Source organism: Oculina patagonica, chromosome 5 (assembly GCF_052425735.1).
Source record: "Oculina patagonica isolate OP01 chromosome 5, crgOcupat, whole genome shotgun sequence".
Lineage (NCBI taxonomy): Eukaryota > Metazoa > Cnidaria > Anthozoa > Scleractinia > Oculinidae > Oculina > Oculina patagonica.
The window spans coordinates 19,071,563-19,092,022 of NC_135762.1; the positions used below are offsets into that span (position 1 = coordinate 19,071,563).

At 37.7% G+C, this 20,460-nt stretch overlaps 2 protein-coding genes across 5 annotated transcripts in view; one reads left to right on the forward strand and one right to left on the reverse strand.

Moving 5' to 3' along the window:
- Positions 1–20,460, forward strand: part of LOC144653123 (uncharacterized) — a 21,048-nt gene continuing 588 nt past the window's right edge. Inside the window, exons 1-3 of one of the 3 annotated variants that reach the window (XM_078513040.1) lie at positions 1–595; positions 803–2,696; positions 3,593–8,612. In XM_078513040.1, the coding sequence (XP_078369166.1) occupies positions 257–595; positions 803–2,696; positions 3,593–3,630 (2,271 nt within the window). In that variant the 5' untranslated portion in view covers positions 1–256 and the 3' untranslated portion in view covers positions 3,631–8,612. Of the gene's footprint in view, positions 596–802; positions 2,697–3,592; positions 8,613–20,460 lie in introns of those variants that run through there. The other 2 variants (XM_078513037.1, XM_078513039.1) reach the window with 2 other exon arrangements.
- LOC144653128 (arfaptin-2-like) overlaps positions 13,460–20,460 on the reverse strand; it is a 17,312-nt gene continuing 10,311 nt past the window's right edge. For both annotated transcript variants that reach the window (XM_078513048.1, XM_078513047.1), the window contains exon 3: positions 13,460–20,393. In XM_078513048.1, the coding sequence (XP_078369174.1) occupies positions 20,241–20,393 (153 nt within the window). In that variant the 3' untranslated portion in view covers positions 13,460–20,240. The remainder of the gene's footprint in view (positions 20,394–20,460) is intronic.

Below are 20,460 nucleotides of genomic sequence, written 5' to 3' on the forward strand. Positions count from 1 at the left end.
TTTGACGGTAAGATTGATGACAGACTTGAGAAACCCTTGTGACGTCACGATCTTCACTCGAGGATTGCTTATCGGAAGAATATGGCTGACTATCGGCCAGTGTTGTTGGAAAGCTCTGGTGGACAAGTTTCACGCACGGAGAATCCTTCAGTTGGTTGAAGTGATCTTTGAAGATATACAAGCGCTCGACGGAAGCCATATCGGCGTCTCGATGTTTTAAAGCATGAAGTTTAGGGAATAAATTAAATTTGAGAGAATGAACGAAACGGGCTCTCGACCTAGTACCGGAATGACTTCACCACGACATCCATCGCACCAAGCTGTAATGGATAGATTACGGCAACGTTTCAGCCAGTATAGGAAACATCATTATGATTGCCAGAATAAATATGTGCAGTCGCTGCCAGCTGTCCAGGACATCGAGAGACAAGAGGCACTGAATTTGCACAAGCGTGCTCTTGATAGCCGCAATAGAATGATGAATATGAACGGGAAGGCATCAAAACAAAATGACGGCGAAGGCAAAGTCGAACAGCAACAGCCAACGCCAAACGTGCTCGATAAGTCCACAAATGCTATCTTTCAGATACGTGAGGTATGTTTTCTTGTTTTCTTTGTTGCACGAATGATTTTTTTTTTGTGAGAATGGATTCAACAGACGTTTTGAACGACGTTTATTATGATGCTTGTCTGTTGTTAACGGTACCCAATTGTTTAGTTTGTGTTTTGTGTAAAACACGTGTACCCTTCCATATGTTGGAATAAGCCTTAATTGTAGCTTAATTTACTCTCATCTTGCCAGCAGCAAATCCTATTGAAAAAGAGAAAACACGAGCAGAATATGAGCAGTTCACAGAATTCATACGTGCCATCAAATGATGACAACCTTGGAGGGGAGTGCGTGAAGTTTCAGAGACAAGATGGTGGCGTTCTTCTTCAGGCTCCATCAACAGAAGGCCCCAACGCCGTCGTTTCGGTTAATCAGCCAAATCAGTTCGATCATACGTCAACACAAGTGCATCAGCCTTCTTTTCGTATGGCTAATAATTCGTTCATCCACGATGGCTCGATAAATGCATCCAGAATATCGACCACAGTTGGCTCGGAGACTTACGCCAATGAAGCTCAGGGATTGTTATCTTCGTTTGCACCGTCGGATTTCAAGCAGGAGAAACCTGTAATTGGTTCTTGCGATGAACCCACACATTCTAACAATGGTACAGGGGCAGTGGTCAACGGATTACCAGCGGGTGAAGAATACATTCGCCAAGAGCTTATCCATTTTGAAAACGTTATTAAACGCTTTAACGAGGATAGTGCACCTGTCCCTCCGCAGCCAATTCACCATCAAACTGTTACTGATAGAGCTTTAATGCCCAGTGTTGATGACAATAGAAATCAGGTGCCTGAAACCCCACTGGGAGGACATCATCCACAATCTCTTCAACTGAAAGAGATTGCTCGTAAGTCACAACTTGCTCAGGCTCAGCAAGTTATGCCATACATGGACAGCCAAGATCGATCAAACCCTCAATTTTCACGACAGCATGCAACCCAGTATGCTCTAGGTCCAGCAGGCCAGCAGTCCTCTGGCATGCAACATCCTTACTCAACTGGAAAAGGCATGTCAATGATTTCAAACGACCAGCAACAAATGCTTCAAGACCCAAATCACCATAGGCAATTTGAATCTCCAAAGTATCAAAGGGCTCTATCTTCCCAGTCACAGTTGCAACAACAACAAAAGCAGCAGCAGCAACAACAACCATTTTATGGCTTTCCTCAGGACTCTTTGCCGTCATCGAAACTAACCCACATGCCATCACAAGTTCAACAGCTATATTCGCAGCGGTTTTCAAGTCAACCAGTCCTGTCTACATCACAGGGAGCAGGATTAGTTAGACCTATGCCTTCACATGAATTAGCGAGGTACCCAATGCCTAGATCACAAGCACAATATCAGCGTCAAAGCTCAATGCCCCCATTACAGGGTCAAGCATTTGTAAACTCTGATTCCCAGTTTCAACAGCAAGTAGGTGGGTTCCAAGGAGACCAGCCTGGGTTTTCAAATCCTGTAGATCCAACAAGTACTTACCATTATCAACGGCGAAATTCCTTTCCAATTTATTATCGTGGTAATAGCCAACCATTAGAAAACTTCTCACGTGGAATGCAGCACAATTTGGGATCTAGCCAAGCTAATCTTTTGAGAGGCGTTTTGCAAAATCCTTCCCAAAATATGCCAGGTGACAGAGACACATTTTTGGTGAATCCAACCATGGTTTTGCCTTCATCTACTACTGTGCAAACAGCACCTCTTTTAACTGGAAGGCCACCTTCAGCAAATGGTGAGTTAAACTCAGGTGTTCCAAGGTCACATAATTCATCAATTATGTATAGAGGCAATGTTCCTCACCAACAACAGTCTACCTCTGTACTACAACAGGCAAGTGCATTTCCAACTTCAAATAATGCAAGAAAGATTACTCCTGAAAGCAGTTATTCAGATTCAAGTGGAACTTCTGCCCCAACAGCTGGTAGTGATGCACATTTTAGTGCATATTCACCACTTAATGCACTTGACAAAGCACCCTCATTTACTTCTCTTCTGGAGCAGTCTGCTATTAATCAAGGGAATCTGGAAACAACATACACTGGATCAATACCTAACTTGGATTTGCTTGGGGAGCTTTTAGGTCAGTAATGGTAAAATAGAAACATTGTGAAGGTTTTGTTTGCCATTGTCTTGTAGTTTGTTCCAGAATTTTCAGTCTCACTCTATTGTGGTGTGGGAAGTCAACCCTTTAAACCTAATGAGTTATTGGTTTTGATCTAAATTCTCATAATTACAGTTTTATCATACACATTTATGTTTGCCTTGTGAGAATTTGGTTTTAAGGTGGCTTATTACAGCTACAACAAAAAGAGCGCATCTCTTAACATTTTCATAAAATGTTTAGAGATACATTATCTTTCTGTAAATACGTGAAAATTTACAGTACCGTAGGTTTTCAAGAAATGCAGGAACAAAAAAAACTTTTTACAACCTCTCACTGGAATCAAAATGAATATGCCTTGTTTAACATGCAAAGATAAAATAAGAACTTCTTTGCCAGTTGTCTTCCCTATTTGTCATACTCGTTCTCTCAGGCTCAGTTTAATGCAAAGTTTCCTTTAAGTTTTTAGTGCATCATTCACTTTTGTGATGGTTTGTTGGGGCTGTCGACAGCTAACACTGTGCAGTGGAACCTCGATATAACGAAGGGCCATGGGACTGGCAAAATATGTTCGCTATAACAAGGTTTCATTATATTGAGGTTCTTTTCCATGCCTTACTATTACTGGGGCGAAGAATATCGTTCGTTATATCGAGGACTTTGCTATATAGAGGTTCGTTAAATCAAGGTTCCACTGTAACTAAATAATACTGTTTCCTGCTATTTAATAAATCAGTATTAATTAATTATTAATTAATCCCGTGAAGGGGATAGTGGGTAGGGAACACCTGCCATGCACCCTAGGTAAAGCATGAGTATATATTCCTTACTTTCATATGAAGATAACAAACACTTAAGGTATATATTTGTTTCAGAAAATGCGGTGCACTACTTGTGGTACTGTTCTTTATAGAACGAAGTACTTTGCAGTAAATGCATGTGCAGATTAGTCTACGTTTATATACTGAAATTCTCATGAACATCGCGTGCATCAAATGAGTTGCAGAAGGATTCAGAGTATTGAACGTTGCCAGTTGTTTATACCAGTATAATTTGAGAAGTTTTCGTTTGAATGTTTGACAATAAACTTAACATGGTTACTTCCAATTCCTTAAAACATGGCTCTGCTCTTTCATGGCAAAAGACAAGCAAGCCTTGCCATGCACACTGGTAAACGGGAAGATCATTGATCTTGTATATTTGTAGCTCTGTGAGCTGTGTCATTTTTGAGCATGACAAATTATAAATGTCGAAGCGACATGTTTTGATGAAACACGCTCAAAAGTCATTTCTCAAAAAGTACTACACAGACCAAAGCGAGAAGCATCTCTTTCGAAAGGTTGTCCAAAGCACAGTGTGGCCACAATTTTGTTTCCTGTCTGTTATGAATTTGGCTAGAGCTGAAAATATATGCCAGAGCAGGTTTTTGCATATTTAATTGCATAGGAAAAGTGCAATGATTTTAATTATTATTTACGAGAGCTGGCACATAAATTGTTAAGGGACGAAAACACTGTTTATCTGAAACAACTTGGCCATTTTGACCAAGAGATGTCTCTTGGGAAACATTTACAATGTGCTGCACTGAAAATTGCATTAAAAAGTGGCAGCACTCCACATTGAAAAATTAATTACATTGCAATCGCAAACATGCCTTCAACATTTCAGAAGTAATTGCTATAAAAAAATATTGACTGCAAATTTGCAACCTCCTTCCTAGGCCCACAGACAAATGTTTAACAAAATTACATCAGACTCATCAATAAAGCATTGGCTGTTGCATCCTGTCGGCATTGTCTTTCTGAATTATGTACTTTCTTAATTACTTGCTTACAACATGATGACAAAAAGGTTTATTTTCTGTGAAGCTAAAACCATTAAAAACCTACAGTGGCAATCACAGTGTAATGGCGATTGAAATGAATGCAAGTTGATTGTTTTTGTTTATTTTTTAACACTGTTATTTATAAAAAAGGGAGACTTGAAAAGGTGTCTTTGTTTGTTTGTTTTGTACTTGTCTATAAAACTGGGTAACAGATATCAAATCAGATGGTGTATATTGGCCAGATACCCGTCATCCGATTTTGTACCATTTGATGCATTCTGTCTGATGAACATGCATGAAAATAAATTGGTGGGCTGTAATATCGTATATAATTAATTTAGTTATTAATTTTTGCATACTTGCAAAAACCTGGGAAAATTTATTTTTAATGTTTTCTTTTCTACCTTATTGTTACTTATTTTCGCGGGACTTAATTTTCACGATTTTCGCGATCTTCAAAAAATCGCGAAATTAAAGACCCGCAAAAAATTTATTTCAAACGTTTTCTATTGTATTTTTTATGCTAATTAGGGATTTTTTGCCAAATCGCGAAAATGTGCCGCGAAATATGCCCTGTTCCATTTTCGCGAAATTAAGTTCCCGCGAAAATAAGTAACAATGAGGTATTTTTATGTTTTAAACATAATTTTTGGCCAAATCGTGAAAATTATGTCCTGCGAAATATGCTGTTTCATTTTCGTGAAATTAAGTTCCCACGAAAAGAAGTAACAATAAAGTATATCATCATAGCATATATGATACATGTCATATCATATCTTAGTAAAACCTAGCCATTAATTGCAATAATTACTGACCACAAATATGGTATACATTTCAGCGAGAACAGCTGGGAAGCTCAAATATTGCAATTCTATGGTTACTTTAATTAAAACGATGATTTGACTTGCGCTTGTTGGATGGGAGATAGTTATAGTTAACTTGAGGCTACACACCTTGTTGGTTATCTACCATCTTGTATCCAATGGCTCCTCATGGAATAATTATTGTATCATATACAACCCTTCAAGTTAAGACCATTTAAGTCACCATGGGGACTTAAATTTTGGATCTGGTGACTAAATTGGAACCAAAGTCGTCAGAGTGGCAACCAAAATTGAGAAGAAGGATTGAAAGTGTTTAGTGACTTAATTTTTTTTTTTACTGTTGACCAAACTTGAGCAATCGGTGGCCACTAAAAATAAAAAATAGACTTGGAGGGTTGATATATCAAGAAATTATTTCATATGAACTGCTGTGACTTCAACCTCACAGGAATAATTAATAATTGGTATAAATCAATTAATCATTTACAGTGTGACTACTTGAACCGGGCCACTTGTTAAAAAGTTGACCAAAACATTAATAGAGAACCAAGGAAGGTGACTTTTTCATAAACAAAACAATAATATTGAAGAATACAAACAATAGTTCAAAAACAATGTTAGAAACACAACAAAGTTGCAGAACATATTGACCTCTCAGGAAACTTTGCATCTTTTGATTGGTTAGTTTTGATCCTAAATTTTCAGTGGTTCTGGTTTTAAAGTCAAGAATGGAATCTGTAGATTTTATACAATATATGGAGTTGTTAAGTAAAAACAGACAAGTTTACACTAAGTAAACAGGAGCTACAAAATTTGTTGAGAGCTGTTGTCTGGATGCTTTAATGTCATTGGAAAATGTTAGCGATCCATTGTTCTCAACATTTCAATTGGTCAAGTTTCTTCCAAGTGGCCAAGAAAGTTTACACCATAGCAGGTTAGTGTGTCAGCCCACAAACAAACCATCACAAAAGTGCATTCTCCTCTGAAAAGGAGAAAAGTCATAATGAAGCTTGCCAACATATGACAATGGAAAATAGACAAGGCTAAATGGAATGTAAGTGTTAAGTACAGACAGTGTAGAAAAACAAATATGTCACAAACAACTAGTTATCATTGGTATGCCAAGTTTGTTGAACATGATTGAAATCTTTAAAATAGTTTTTGCATCTTAGAGTCCCTTGCATTGCTAATTTTGTTTTCACAGTTAATTATTGATGCTTCTTCCAGTAGACATTAATACATGATGTAACACACGTTTACATGTAGAAAGAAGCCACCTTAAGTAATTCCCCCCCCCCTGACATTATCTTACTAGCTTGAAGTTGAAACAACAAAGTAAGTAAGGGAATTAGTGCTGGGGATTAAAGAGTCAACAAATCATACTCACTATTGATACTTGATTTGCTGATGAGTGGATAACTGAGCATTTGGTTTATTGTTAATTATATCATTTATATAGGTGAATTATGTTCAGCAAATTAAAAAAGATATAAATTATAGGTATTAGAAATGAGTAACAGTAGTAGAAGTTAGTATATATAGAGGCTTTTGTGGAGTTCGATAGCCAAATGCTGACTTTTGCATACATAATTACATACTGTAAAATTAAGCTTTTAGAATGTATCAAACTGAAGCAAGCTATTTACAGTTTAGTATAACCTTTTGTACATGTAGTAAATAATATTTTTAATTTCATTGTACTATTTTAGCTGTTTTTTTTACTTAGTGTTCCTCGAGATAATTGAAAATACTGTGTAGTCCAGTGTGAAATCGATTATAGAGTAGTGACTAGGCCAACTTGACTCACTTGGAAGTTGAGATCAATAGAATGTCAGAAAACCTTGTAATGTATATTAAGAATAACTGTCAAGAAATCAAGTTCTGTTCTGGGGATAATTTTTTTATTAGGAGAGGTAGCAAAGGGGGGTCATTATTCCATTTCATGTGCAAATTTTAACAAGACGCAAATAAGTCATAAATTTATGCGTCAGTTCTTTCTTCTAGCTATTTTCACGCATCAGTATAATGTTGCCCTTTTCTTGCATAGCACACAAACCCTTTGCTACCCTCTTACCCTGAAGAATGGACTGTGGTAAACAAAACTCAAAAGGGATTAAGTAGAAAGTGAAATACATGGACCTTTTTCTCTTTTTAAGGATATGTTATATACCACAAGGAATGTTTAAGCTTTTGTTCTATTGGGATGACTGATTTTGGTTTGTTGGTTTTCTGGTCTTCTGCTGGGCAAGTATTTTCAGTTGATTTGATTGATTAGGAATTAAAGACTTTTCAGTTGATTTGAAAGATCAGCTTTGTTAAACTACATCTTGCTTGGCTCAAACAGTTGATTAAGTTAGCGTGAAGTTTTCTAACTAATTTTTGGTTGAAACAGTTGAGCAATATTTATCAATCCTTTCAACGAAGTCAACTGAAAATGGCTTTTCCCAATGAAACAGGAAAAGAAGCCCTGGATTCAAGCCAGGCCCAGACAATCTGCAAGCCTGTGAGCCATTTTGGTTAGCCTAATTAAATAACATTGGTGAGCCTAAACACAGGCAGCCCAAGCTCTTACTTTGAACCACCTGAACAACACAATATGGTGCCAAATTAAAAAGGGTTTGTATGGGATTTTCTACAAGGCATCCATCAAAAGATGAAAATTCTCAATAAAAATGACTTACCTTATTCCATACAGTGTTGTTTGCTCCTGGTGTGGTTATTTTGCCGATTTGAAGGGAAAGCTGGGATTAAAAAAATCACTTCAGGAGCAAACAACACACGTATGGAATAAGGTAAGCTATTTTTACTGAGAATGTCCATTTTTAACTACCTCCATAGATGCCTTGTAGAAAATCCCATACAAACCCTTATAATTCGGCACCATATTGTGTTGTTTATGTGGTTCAAAGTAAGAGCTTGGGTTGCCTGTGGCCTAAAGAGCACTCCGGTTAGCCCACAATTTGCATTGGTAGCTTGCAAATTATAGCCTTAAGGAATTTGTGGGTTATGCAAGCCATTCTGTTAGCCTAAATAACACATTGGTTAGCCGAAGATTGCCAAGGAAGATCTGAAGATGTTTAGACTTAATACGATAAAATTTGGCTTATCGAGCATTGTAACACGGCAAACTCTGTGAGCTGATTGGTCAAAAATGATATCACACGTGTGGATATCATTTTTATCCACATGTGTGATACCATTTTTCTGGATTTGCTAGTTAATATAATAAAATGACATGCCTTACAACCCTGATAAAATGTTGTTTTTAGTATTTGCCATATACCGGTACTTGGGTGAATACTTTACTCAGATATTAACAAGTCAGGTCTGATTTTATATACCATGAAACTGTCAGGAAACTTGGAAACTGTGCACCATGAAATCTCTTCGAACTGTTTCATGTGTTCTATTTAGAACAATAACTTGCTGGTCAGTAGCCTGAATTTCAGATATCCCTCTGTGGTCGCCTACTCCCCAGAAGAGACTTCTGAACTCATTTGGCCCTAATGCCGTCCAGTGACGTCACTACACTTGGTTTTAATTCATGCGGAAAAGTTTCTGTCGAGGCCATGAAATTGTGAAAGAAAAATTGCTTCAATAAAGGATTACATGGTAATAAATTGTTTTAATAGTAAACTATTGAAGACTTGAGACAAATGAATGAGATTTTAATCGACTGCAGGCTATATTCTTTTACGGAACCGATTTAATCTGAACTGATTTGCTTTATCTAGCGATCAAAATAATAATATGTTATGCAGCGGACAAATACAACACACTCGTCAGTACTTATTAATTAATAAATGAATCAATTTAGACAGTTACAGAGGCATCAAGAAACGGAATTCAATACAAAAATATCCTACTTGGCCGTGGGCACTGAGTTCAGAAATCACTGGCTCATTGAGGCTGCAGGACATAAGTGTTGAGTGGCTTTGTTGACAAAACAAGAATACGTTTAAATTTGGCAAAACACTGCATGTCGAAGCGAGGAATGCCACCAACTTAAAACCTACCGGTTTGCATTACTATTCTTCATCTGTAGGTAAACTATAAAGTAATAAACTCAAGGTAAATGACTAATAAATTCACTTCTGGGAAGGTGAACTCTTTCGAACTCTTTCCAAACGTTTTCAAATTACAATTCTCGCGCGGTGAAATTCAGTCATAATTTCACATAATTATGCAAATAATTTTTAAATCAACCAATCAAAATCACTACCTGGTTTTCAGGTAGTGACGTCACCAGATGGCATTAGGGCCAGATGTGTTCAGACGTCTCTTCTGGGGAGTAGGCGACCACAGAGGGATGTCTGAAATTCAGGCTAGCTGGTCAGTCACTTGATTAAACTGTAAATTTTGTGGAATGGGAAGGTGAAGGACAAAACGTGTTTAACCCATTGGCACCAGGAGATTTTTGAAAAAGCGTATTTTTTTGACAGTTTTGACATTTTCTGGTCAGATATGAGCTAAATCTGCACCAAACTACTTGAAACTGCATTTTGCAACGTGAAAGTATATCTTTCTTTCCACTAGCATCACATTTTACTGCATAATTTTTGTTCGGGCATGCACACAAATCAATTCAGAGAGTTTTTCAACAAGAAAGTGTCCTACCACCTTAGGCTTTTTGTTTTTTCTTTCTTTTTCCCCGCTTTTCTTTTTTCTTCTTTCCATATCTTTTTTGCTGCAGTTGTTGGCTTTCCACTGGGCTTGCTTGCAGTTCAAGAATTCCAAACAGAAAATTCTTGCCATTGAGTAGCCAAGGGCAGTCAAGGCAAATTTTCTTCTAAGTTTTTAACTCAAATTACTAGGCATATTCTAAATATTTCAAGCTCAATCAACCCAATCACTCTGACTTGTGTATCATTGGAAAGATCTTTTCCTCCTGCAGAGATTGAGTATAAGTGATGCCTTTTTGGTCAAAGATGAGGCATCAGAGGTGAAACAGTGAAAGGGCCATGTTTGTCACAGCCGGTTTTGTCTGGCACAGGTGCCAATGGGTTGAATCAGAATGGTGTGCTCTTTGACTTGGGACCAGTCATTATTAAATTTTAGAGCATTTCCTGCATTTGCTGGTGCAAATGCAGGAATGCCATGTTCAAATTCTCCTGACCCTCCCCTTTGTGAAGCACATTTTTCCTGACCCTCTGCCCCCTTAGCCACTTCTTTAACTGACTATTCATACCTTTTTACAATATTGGAACTAAAAAATGTGAAAATTTAAAACATGGTGCCCCAGTCATAGTCACTGCAGGTCTTCCTGATTCTTGCTCTCGTTCCATGCCATGTGATCAACATAGTTCCTAGAAGCTTCCTCTGTCAGCTTCTGTCACCACAGATTAATTTTGTGAAAATGCCAGAAAGTGGCTCAGAAAAGAAACACTTATCTGTGCAAACCCTAGTGTTAGGTAGAATTGAGCATAAACTTCTATTTAAGTGCCTTCCAATAACATGCAAACTTCAGAGCAATCCGTATTGTCATCAAAAGTTTACATGCAAATTCAAATGTCAAATTTCCTGTTTACACTGGGAATGAGAACTCCACAACAGTTGTTTGCATAAACCAGAAGGAGGGGTGTCGAATGGTAAATGCAAGACTGATATCTTTTCTGCAAGCTCGAGACCTTTTGAGAGCTTTTTAGCCTTGCAAAAAAATCGAGACTCCAAGAAGGCGTCAAAGAAAAATTCGAGACGACGAGACCCTTGAAATTTGGCTAAAATTTTGCGAGACACGCATTTTTTGAAGGACCATTCACCACCCCTAGAAGGCAGGGATGTAGCTTGCCTATAGGCCATGAGGCCTAGGGTTACAAAGTTTTATTTCTAATTTTTTTTAAAAAGTGTACCGGTATTTGAAAAAAATCAGAATGAAGTAGTTGCAAGATGAACAATGTGGAAAGCAATCTTAGCATTATAAATCCCACAACTACCCTTTCACAATGACATTAGGCAAGTGAAAACTCAGGAGCCTTCTCAACTAGCCAATTAACTGGCAAATGCACAGTAAAAGGTCCCCTTATCCAACAGAAAAATGGACATGTGAAAACACCTTAAACCTGTGTGTGAACCATGAATTACCAGTCTAAAGCCCTGGCTAAACGATCAAACATTTTTCGTCCAGCATCATGTTGGAAGAGCATGTGACCGCTTAGCTGCTTCTTTCAACATTGTATATAAATGGGGTTCCCATGTTTGATCTAAATCAAACATTTTGCTTCACCAGCAAATGTTTGATCGTTTAGCCATCTCTGCAAACAAAGCAAGTGCAAGCGGGAAAAAGCAACCAATCAGAAACCAAATCTTTGTGATGTTTCAGCAAAAATATGTGCAAAGCGTTATGTGAGTTTACTTTGTTTGGTGTTTGATCAAACATTGTTTTCTCCTTTAGCCCCCCATGTTGTGTGCGACAATCTCGATGTTGGTCAAAAATGTTTGATCGTTTAGCCGAGGCTAAAATGACACATGATGTGCTTTACTTCGAGGACCATGATTCACAATAATGGCTGAAAAAGCTTGTGAAAAACAGGTTACTCAGATTAATGGCACAGATCATAAAGCCAAAGATTGATCTTGTTCTGTGAAGGTCATGTTCTCACATTAATGCATTTTAGGACTTGTCTAGCACTTTTAGCTTGCCTGAGAGATCAAGTCTTGCTACTTAGGCTATCAAAAGGCAAATACCATGCAAACTAACTGATCAGCTAGTTAAAGGGGAAGTTCATTCTAAAATGGCACTTTTTGTTCTTCACGCCAACAAAAAGTTAATAATACAGATATGTTGCTCACCAAAATTTCAGGTCCCAAAGAGTATTCAAACCCTATGAAATCCTTGTGTGAAGTAGTCCAACAACCTAGCAGCCTGGCGATGTATGCATGACGTCAAAGAGCTCATCTTTTACTATCTCTTGGAGCTCAGTTTGTGCAACATGATGCTGCACAAACAGGCATTTTTAAAAACAAGCCGATACAAATTAACAAGGAGTGTCAAGTATTCAAGCAATAAAGTAAATGGTTTGAACCCAGGAGTATCAGTAGTTCGTATAGTGTGATCGTCCGGGTGAGAGTAGTTCTGAGAAGAACTGTTGTTACCGGTCTCTCCTACATCGGAGAGACCGGTAGAAACCTCAACACGAGACTGACTGAACACAAACGAGCGACGAGAAATGGTGATGTCAACAATCACATTTCTGAACACCACCGACTTACTAAACACAAAATCGACTGGGACTCTGCTGAATGCTTAACCTACAGTACTAACTATTTTCAACGACTGACTCTGGAAAGCTGGTGTACAAACTTAGAACAGACGCCTATCAACAGATGTCAACAACTACCGGCACCTTACAAACGACTTATTCACGACGTAAACAGAAGCGACAAACGAACTGCCAACAGAACGACTTAATTTGACTAACAATAGACGGAACAGAACGACTTAATTAGACTAACAATAGACGGATCGAAACTGACGAATATGATGACAAACTTCACACGAGTCTTACAGCCAATAACATCACGGCTTAACTGACCAATCAGCTTCAACGGACCAGACTTATAACATCATCGACTGACAACAACTTTTCACTTGACTCTGAAGATGACTTCCGCTCAGGTTGTCGAAACGTCAGTCACCAACAACAGTTCTTCTCAGAACTACTCTCACCCGGACGATCACACTATATGAACTATTCAAGCAATGTTTGCCAAACTTCAGGTTGAGCTCTTTGACATCACACAGTTTGGCTGCTAAGTTACTCCAAGATGGTGGCGGCTGGTTCTTGAATTTTCAGATTTGATTTACTTCAGACGAGAATTTCATTGGGTTTAAATACTTCTTGGAAGCTGAAATTTTGGTGTCTAACATACACATATCTTGGATTTACCTTTTTGTTGTCGTGAAGAAAAAAAGTGCCATTCTGGAATGAACTTCTCCTTTAAATACTAATATACATAATTGTAGAAATGGTCTGAGAAACACATGACTTGTGATTTGAAGGGAAATAGGCTCATGACCAGGACCCCCCCCCCCCCCCTTACCACCCAGTCACAAGAGGCATTTAATAAAGTGGAAAACAATGAGAACAATACTATTTTGACCACAACAGTAAGTTTATTTTCTTCTATAAAAGATAAATTTACATCAATTCTACTTTATTCCTGGTGAAACAGAGGCAGAAAACAGAACAAAAAAAGTTGTACACTAACAGATTGCATGTCTATTTTTGGTCAGACACGACAGGTGAAATACCATCTGCAATATTATCGTAGGCTATGTGGGCTTTTTACCCCATATGCAGCTATCAATATAAATCCTGTGGGAGGGAGGGGGAGTGTGGGCAAGAAAGGGGTGGGGAGTTGACAGAAAATGTAAAACATTTTGATCAAATTCCCTAGGGTGGGAAGACTAACATTAATCACAAGTATGAAAAACCCCACAGGTGTGGAGGGAAGGGCTTTTACAATGTAATTAATACACAAAATTGTTTACAAATTATATGTTCAGATTGGAAGGTTATCGACCTGCAAAAATTCCTAAATGATTACCACAGAATGTGTACTTGAAGTGAAGACCTTTCTCAAAATACCTTATTTCTGGCAAAATGGCATGTTGAATGTCAGATAAATGGTGATGAAAACAAAAACTTCCCTTAAAGTGTAACTTGAAGTTATGAAAAGGAAAAGACTGGGTAACTGCATCCGGAGTTTTGGTACCAGGCTGCTTTCAGTTAAACTCAATGTCCCGATCTCAGGGCCACTTATCACAATCAGAAGCCTGACTGGGGATCATCACTGCCTCTTGCCCACACACCCCCTGCAGGATTTACATTCATTTGACAGATGCATTTTTAAAACATTCACTAATCCAAAATTGATACCCTTTTTATTTCACAAGAACCCAAGTCAAGCCTCACTGCATTGCATCACATGACTAAATAAGTTTCTATAAACAGCTTGAGATGTCACAATCACTTTGTCAATTAATGCTGATATTTAAGGCAAAGCTTTTTGTATACTTGGTACATACAGTAGATAAGAGTGTTTTACACATCTATTCTAGGTACTCGCCAAACATTTCCACCTATTAAACATGTGAAAGTTTTTTCTAATGTTTACTGATGAGTAGAAGCTGATTTAATTCTCTGACACAGGTTTTTAATCTGTTTGGTTTAAGGTGGCTTGATCGGATTTTTGAGTGACGATACCTTTCAACTTTGAGCAACTTGTATGTCACCGTAAACAATCTGACTAAAAATCGATCAGTACAGCTGTACTAAAGAATGATGAAACGTTTCGAATGAGATAAGTTTCATCGAAATCGGAGTAACCATAGCAACATAATGACGTCACCACCCATTTTACACGAGACCGATTTTCTTCTAATAGAGGGATAATTTTGAAAAAAGGCTACTAGATCTTGGACTTGACATACTTTACCCAAGGTCTGCGAAATTTGAAGAATTTTTATGAGAGCATTTTCGAGAAAATTTTGGATGAAGTTTTCAGGAGCTAAAATACAACAAAAACAAAGCAGTCTTAAAACATTATTGAGAAAACGTTCACAAGGCCCGATCAAGTAACATTTTGGCCTTAAGTGAATCTTGAACTATCTAATTACCTTGGAAGAAAATCTCAGAGAAATCATTTCATTTGATTTCTTGAAACATCGGCTTGAATATTAACTGATATGAAGTGTTATTTTGCTCCTTTATCGAAAAAGGGCCTTCGCTCACTAAAATGATCGCAAAATAAAAAGCGCTCAATAGAATTTTTTTTAACTTGGCAGTCACAAAGAAGAATATATATATGTAATGAAATGTGCGATTTTCAAAATAATTGAAACATTCTAAGGCAGTTAAATTTAAGCCTTAACTCAGGTAAACATTGCGCTGTTTTTCACCCTTCATCGGATCGCTGCCTCATTATAAGTCTCTATTGTGTCGTGCCCCGTGCATTTGGAAATTTCAGCACATCTTGAATATGTATAACAGCTGCTTGTTTTTTGAAAACTGCACAGAAACAAGCTAATTTAACAAGCCAAAATACACTAACAACGAGGAATAGGCTAGTAAAGCACTTGTATTATCTTCAGTACCCTAACAGTTTCAAGGCCAAGGCAGAACTGTCTCAAAAATCTCCAGTAATAAATAATTAGTGATTCATGATCTACTGGAATTTACAAATGCACGCGGCTTGAGACAATGGAGACAGATAATGAGGCAGCGATCCGATGTAGGGTGAAAAACAGCGCAATGTTTACCTGAATTAAGGCTTTGAATTAACTGCCTTAAAATGTTTCAATTATTTTGAAAATCAGACATTTCATTACGTACTTATTCTTCTTTTTGACTGCCAAGTTTAAAAAAATTCAATCGAGCGCTTTTTATTTTGCGATCATTTTAGTGAGCGAAGGCCCTTTTTAGATAAAAGAGCGAAATAACACTTCATATCAGTTCATATTCAAGCCGATGTTTCAAGAAATCAAATAAAACGATTTCTCTGAGATTTTCTTCCAAGGTAATTAGATAGTTCAAGATTCACTTAAGGCCAAAATGTTACTTGATCGGGCCTTGTGAACGTTTTCTCAATAATGTTTTAAGACTGCTTTGTTTTTGTTGTATTTTAGCTCCTAAAAACTTCATCCAAAATTTTCTCGAAAATGCTCTCATAGAAATTCTTTAAATTTCGCAGACCTCGAGAAAACTATGTCAAGTCCAAGATCTAGAAGCCTTTTTTCAAAATTATCCCTCTATTACAAGAAAATCGATCTCGTGTAAAATGGGTGGTGACGTCATTATGTTGCTATGGTTACTCTGATTTCGACGAAACTTATCTCATTCGAAACTTTTATCTTTCTTTAGTACAGCTGTATTGATCGATTTTCAGTCGTATTCTTTACCGTGGCATACAAGTTGCTCAAAGTTGAAAGGTATTGTTACTCAAAAATCCGATCGAGCCACCTTAATGTAGTAGAACTGTTCAAAAGTCAAAAATAAACCATAGCTATAAACTCGCTCTATTCAAAGATATTAATGAAGTTAACACAAATGCAAGAGATGGGGCTTCTTTAAGCTTAGGAGCGGAGAAAAATGGCCAAAGTTGGTTGCTACAAGTGCCATTTTGCAATGTTAATAATTAGTGCCCTGTAATCCGAGTCGATATGACCTCGCATTGACAGCAATGTTACATGAATCAGCTTTACAACATGCGATCGTATTTATGCAGTTCGGGCGAAATTTTAGTCAAAGACAGCAAAATTCTTTTGTATTTCATCTTCAAATAATTATACGTTAATTCTAAAGCATTGAATAAATATATGGCTTTTGTTTAAGCCTTCTAAAGCCCACAAAGATGCTGGCTTGATATCCAAACCTCGCAGAGACCGGAGGGATCGGGACCTCTGGGCTATTCTGAAAGCCCGCCACAAAGGCGTCTGAATCTGATTGGCTGTTGAAAACTTGTTTGTTTCACCACAATCTCTGGCGTACGTGCACAATCAAACCGAAACCTGAGCCGTTGAGTTTCCCGACTGCTGGTCAAGGGGAACGCAGGCTCTGGGAACGAGATTGTACACTGCCATGTTTTCTCCGACAGTAATTGGAAAAATCTGTATTTTTTCGTGCATTTTTGTGCAGCAATCGTAACGATGCGGCCTTGAGCACATTGAACAGCAGTTTACCTATGAAAATTCAATATGGCGTCGCAAAGACAAAGCGTCAAATGTATACCGTAAAATTCCGGTTATAAGCCCTGGGCTTCTACAACTTCGTAAGGGGTTCTGGGTGGGCTTATAAACGGAGGGGCTTATATCCGGGAGGGCTTATAAGCGGAATAAAAAAAAAACGTTTCGAAACGAGCCACGGGAGTGTTGATCGATATACGTTTTTAAGTTTAAAATGCATCATAAAGCAACATTTAGCCCTGTTCAGTACTGTCATCTGGCAGAGGGGGGCTTATATCCGGGAGGGCTTATAATCGGATGTATTTTTTTGTTGCCAGATAGATGGGCCTATAACCGGGGGAGCTTATAAGCGGGAGGGCTTATAACCGGAATTTTACGGTATTCTGCAGACTGCCTTGAAAGGTACTTGCAATATTAAGGTGTAGAAATGTGAGATCTCAGTGAAATTTGCACTGTTTATTTGTGTAATGTTGAGGAAACAGTGTATAAATACCTGGGGCGGACGAGACATTTTTGACAAAATGATGGCTGTTCAAGGCTTAGGCACATATGAAAATAATCAGAATGCTCTATCTCCAGAATTAAATGCCACCATACACCTTATTCATAAATGGCGGAACGCGCGGAAGAGTTTGGGTCGAGTACATGAAAGCGAGGCTAGTGAGGCATCGGCTTCGAACCAAAACAAAGAAAAGTATGGCGAATTGAAGTAGTATTTGATAATTCTTGAAATATCTCGTCGGTTAGAAAGCGATTCTTGGGTTTTGATGACTGCCATTGGAATCTCTGGTTTGTCAACTGCAGATATGGCCGTATGGTTTCGATTTCAACACAAATCATGGAAAAAAATTTCGTCAGAAAACCGCATCGATCCTCTCAGTCTCTTCACCTCCTGCTCGTGTACAATTGTAATCCAGACTACTTTCAAGTTTCCTTTTTATGGAAGACCCTAGAAGCTTACAGGAAGGCAGAGGAAAGGAACACGATATAAAAGAGACTATGGAGCTTGTTAAAAAAATTAACACGCCTCTCGATACGGTAAGCAAAAATCGCGATTTTATAAAGACACAAGGTTTCCTGAGTATTTTGCCTTCGAACACATTAATAAGCTTAAATGTTGTTCACAATGGTTGATCATTCTTTCAGGGTTCAAAATAAAATTTCGTTTTGAGCCTGAATTTGTCGGCTTTTTTTGTCAAGGCTCATTTTCCCCCGGCTGTTAAAGAGCCATGCATTTTCAAGGGACACAATACATATGCATACATGATGTACCAGGTTTGCAATGCATCCTGGGGCAATTTTAAACAGAGTCGGCCATTTGCAAGTTTTTCGAAAGTGATAGAATGTTTTATGGCAAAACAACAGAATGGATTAGAGCCATGTGACTTCTTTTCTTATTTTGAATGTTTGAGAACAAATAAGATCGGCAAGATTTCCGCAGAGTACCCTACAGTAATTATGCATACAATTTTGTAACTCTCGTTCTGTTCATGACTGCCGTTTGTGTGTGAAGGATTATATGGAATATTTGTATGCATAATTAATGTAAGGTGCTCTGCGGAAATCTTTCCATAAGATCTTCCAATATAATTTTTGGAGGGACACAATACCTGAGAAGGTGGGGCAGCCCGAGTCGCCACATTGGCAACTAAACAGTAAAGCCAGAAGTTTTAGTCGCCAAATATAAAATTTTGGTCGCTTTAGCAATCAGTGAGCCGCACTTTCTAGCCCTGTGGCTGCTTTATTGTCTGATATGAAATGTTTACTTCAACATTACAGCAACTTTGACTTCAGTTGGCCGATCAAGGTATGATATTTTCTATTTCTTCGGTGAAAAATAGCTGGCAAGTGTCATGAAAGTGTCGGCTACCGCCGACAGCCGGCTGCTATTTTGAACCCTGTTCTTTATAGACGTTACTTGTAACAAATCTTTAAATTTAAGAATAAGTAAAGCCAAGGAAAGTAGAAATAGGGCATAAAGAGCGAGCTTTCAAATTTTAAACTTTTCAAATTGAAATAAATTTTACAGCGGTAAGATTCTTGCAATTTTAAATATTCTGATACATTCGCTGAATTCAGAATTTAAGCACTTCTTTGATGCCAAATCGTCTTGCTGATATTTTTGTCCATATATACTGATCCATTTGTGATTCTTAAATAAATTGTGTATACATTAGAATGCTCGGGTTCGAATGCCGAGGTTAGTGGGTGAAAGTTTTGTAAAACGATAGACTGAACTGAAATATTTTTAACCTGTTTGATTAGTCGCTAGTCGCACAATGTTGGCGATTTTTTTTTTTACTTTCCATATCCAGAAACGTGCAAAATCGCTATAGTCTCTATAATATCTATATTTGCAAGCTTTCAAAGTCTTCCATTAAAATGATACTATAGTAATACGGATAACAACTGTACACAAGGTAGTAAAGAGATTAAGAAGATCGATGCGGTTTTGTGACGAAATTTTTCCATGATTTGTGTTGGTTTCGCATCCATACCACCGTTTATGCAGTTGTCAAACTAGGGATTCCAATGGCAGTCATCAAAACCCAAGAATCGCTTTCTAACCGACGAGATGTTTCAAGAATTATCAAATACTACTTAAATTCGCCATACTTTTCTTTGTATTGGTTCGAAGCCGATGCCTCACTCGCCTCGCTTTCATGTACTCGACCCAAACTCTTCCGCGCGTTCCGCCATTTATGAATAAGGTGTATACCCTGGGTATTTCTAGGTAATTAAACCTTTCTATCATAAGTCCGCTCCAGTTGAAATTATCTCTGTATCTTTCAAAGGAAAGCCATAAATCGGCATTTTTTTCATTCATGAGCCTGCGATTTAACTGTGAATTCACACCTAAGGTGTGAAAATTCAATTTTTTGAAAGTGCAGGCCTTAATTAATAAGCCTATGTAACTTTTTTTTTAAAAGTTGTTTAACTTTAATGACATTTATTTTCAAATTGGACATGTTTTGAACAGTTCTACTACCTTAACTTGCACATGTTTAGCTGGAATGAACAGGGGAAGATTATCCTTGCAATATTGGTTAAAATTCTCTTAATATATTTTCTGGCAAGTACTTATTGCTAAATGTACCTCCATATATCGGTAATTATCCCTTTCCAGGAGTTTCACATTTCAAAGTCTCTATCATTTACAGCCAAAAGTGATATGGATTCTCATAACTTAATCAGTGTTCCAGAAATGATGGCTGTTTACCTTCATTGTTCTTGATTTTAATATGGAATTCTTTTATACAGTTTTCCAAAGCCTGTTTGTTTCCAGCGAAGTACGCACTAATTGCATTTTGGAAGAGTAACAACTGCTTATGCATCACTTTCACCTATTGAATAAAAAGCAAAATGAGGGTTAAATGAGACCACTAAAAATTGCAAGCTGGTCCATACGGG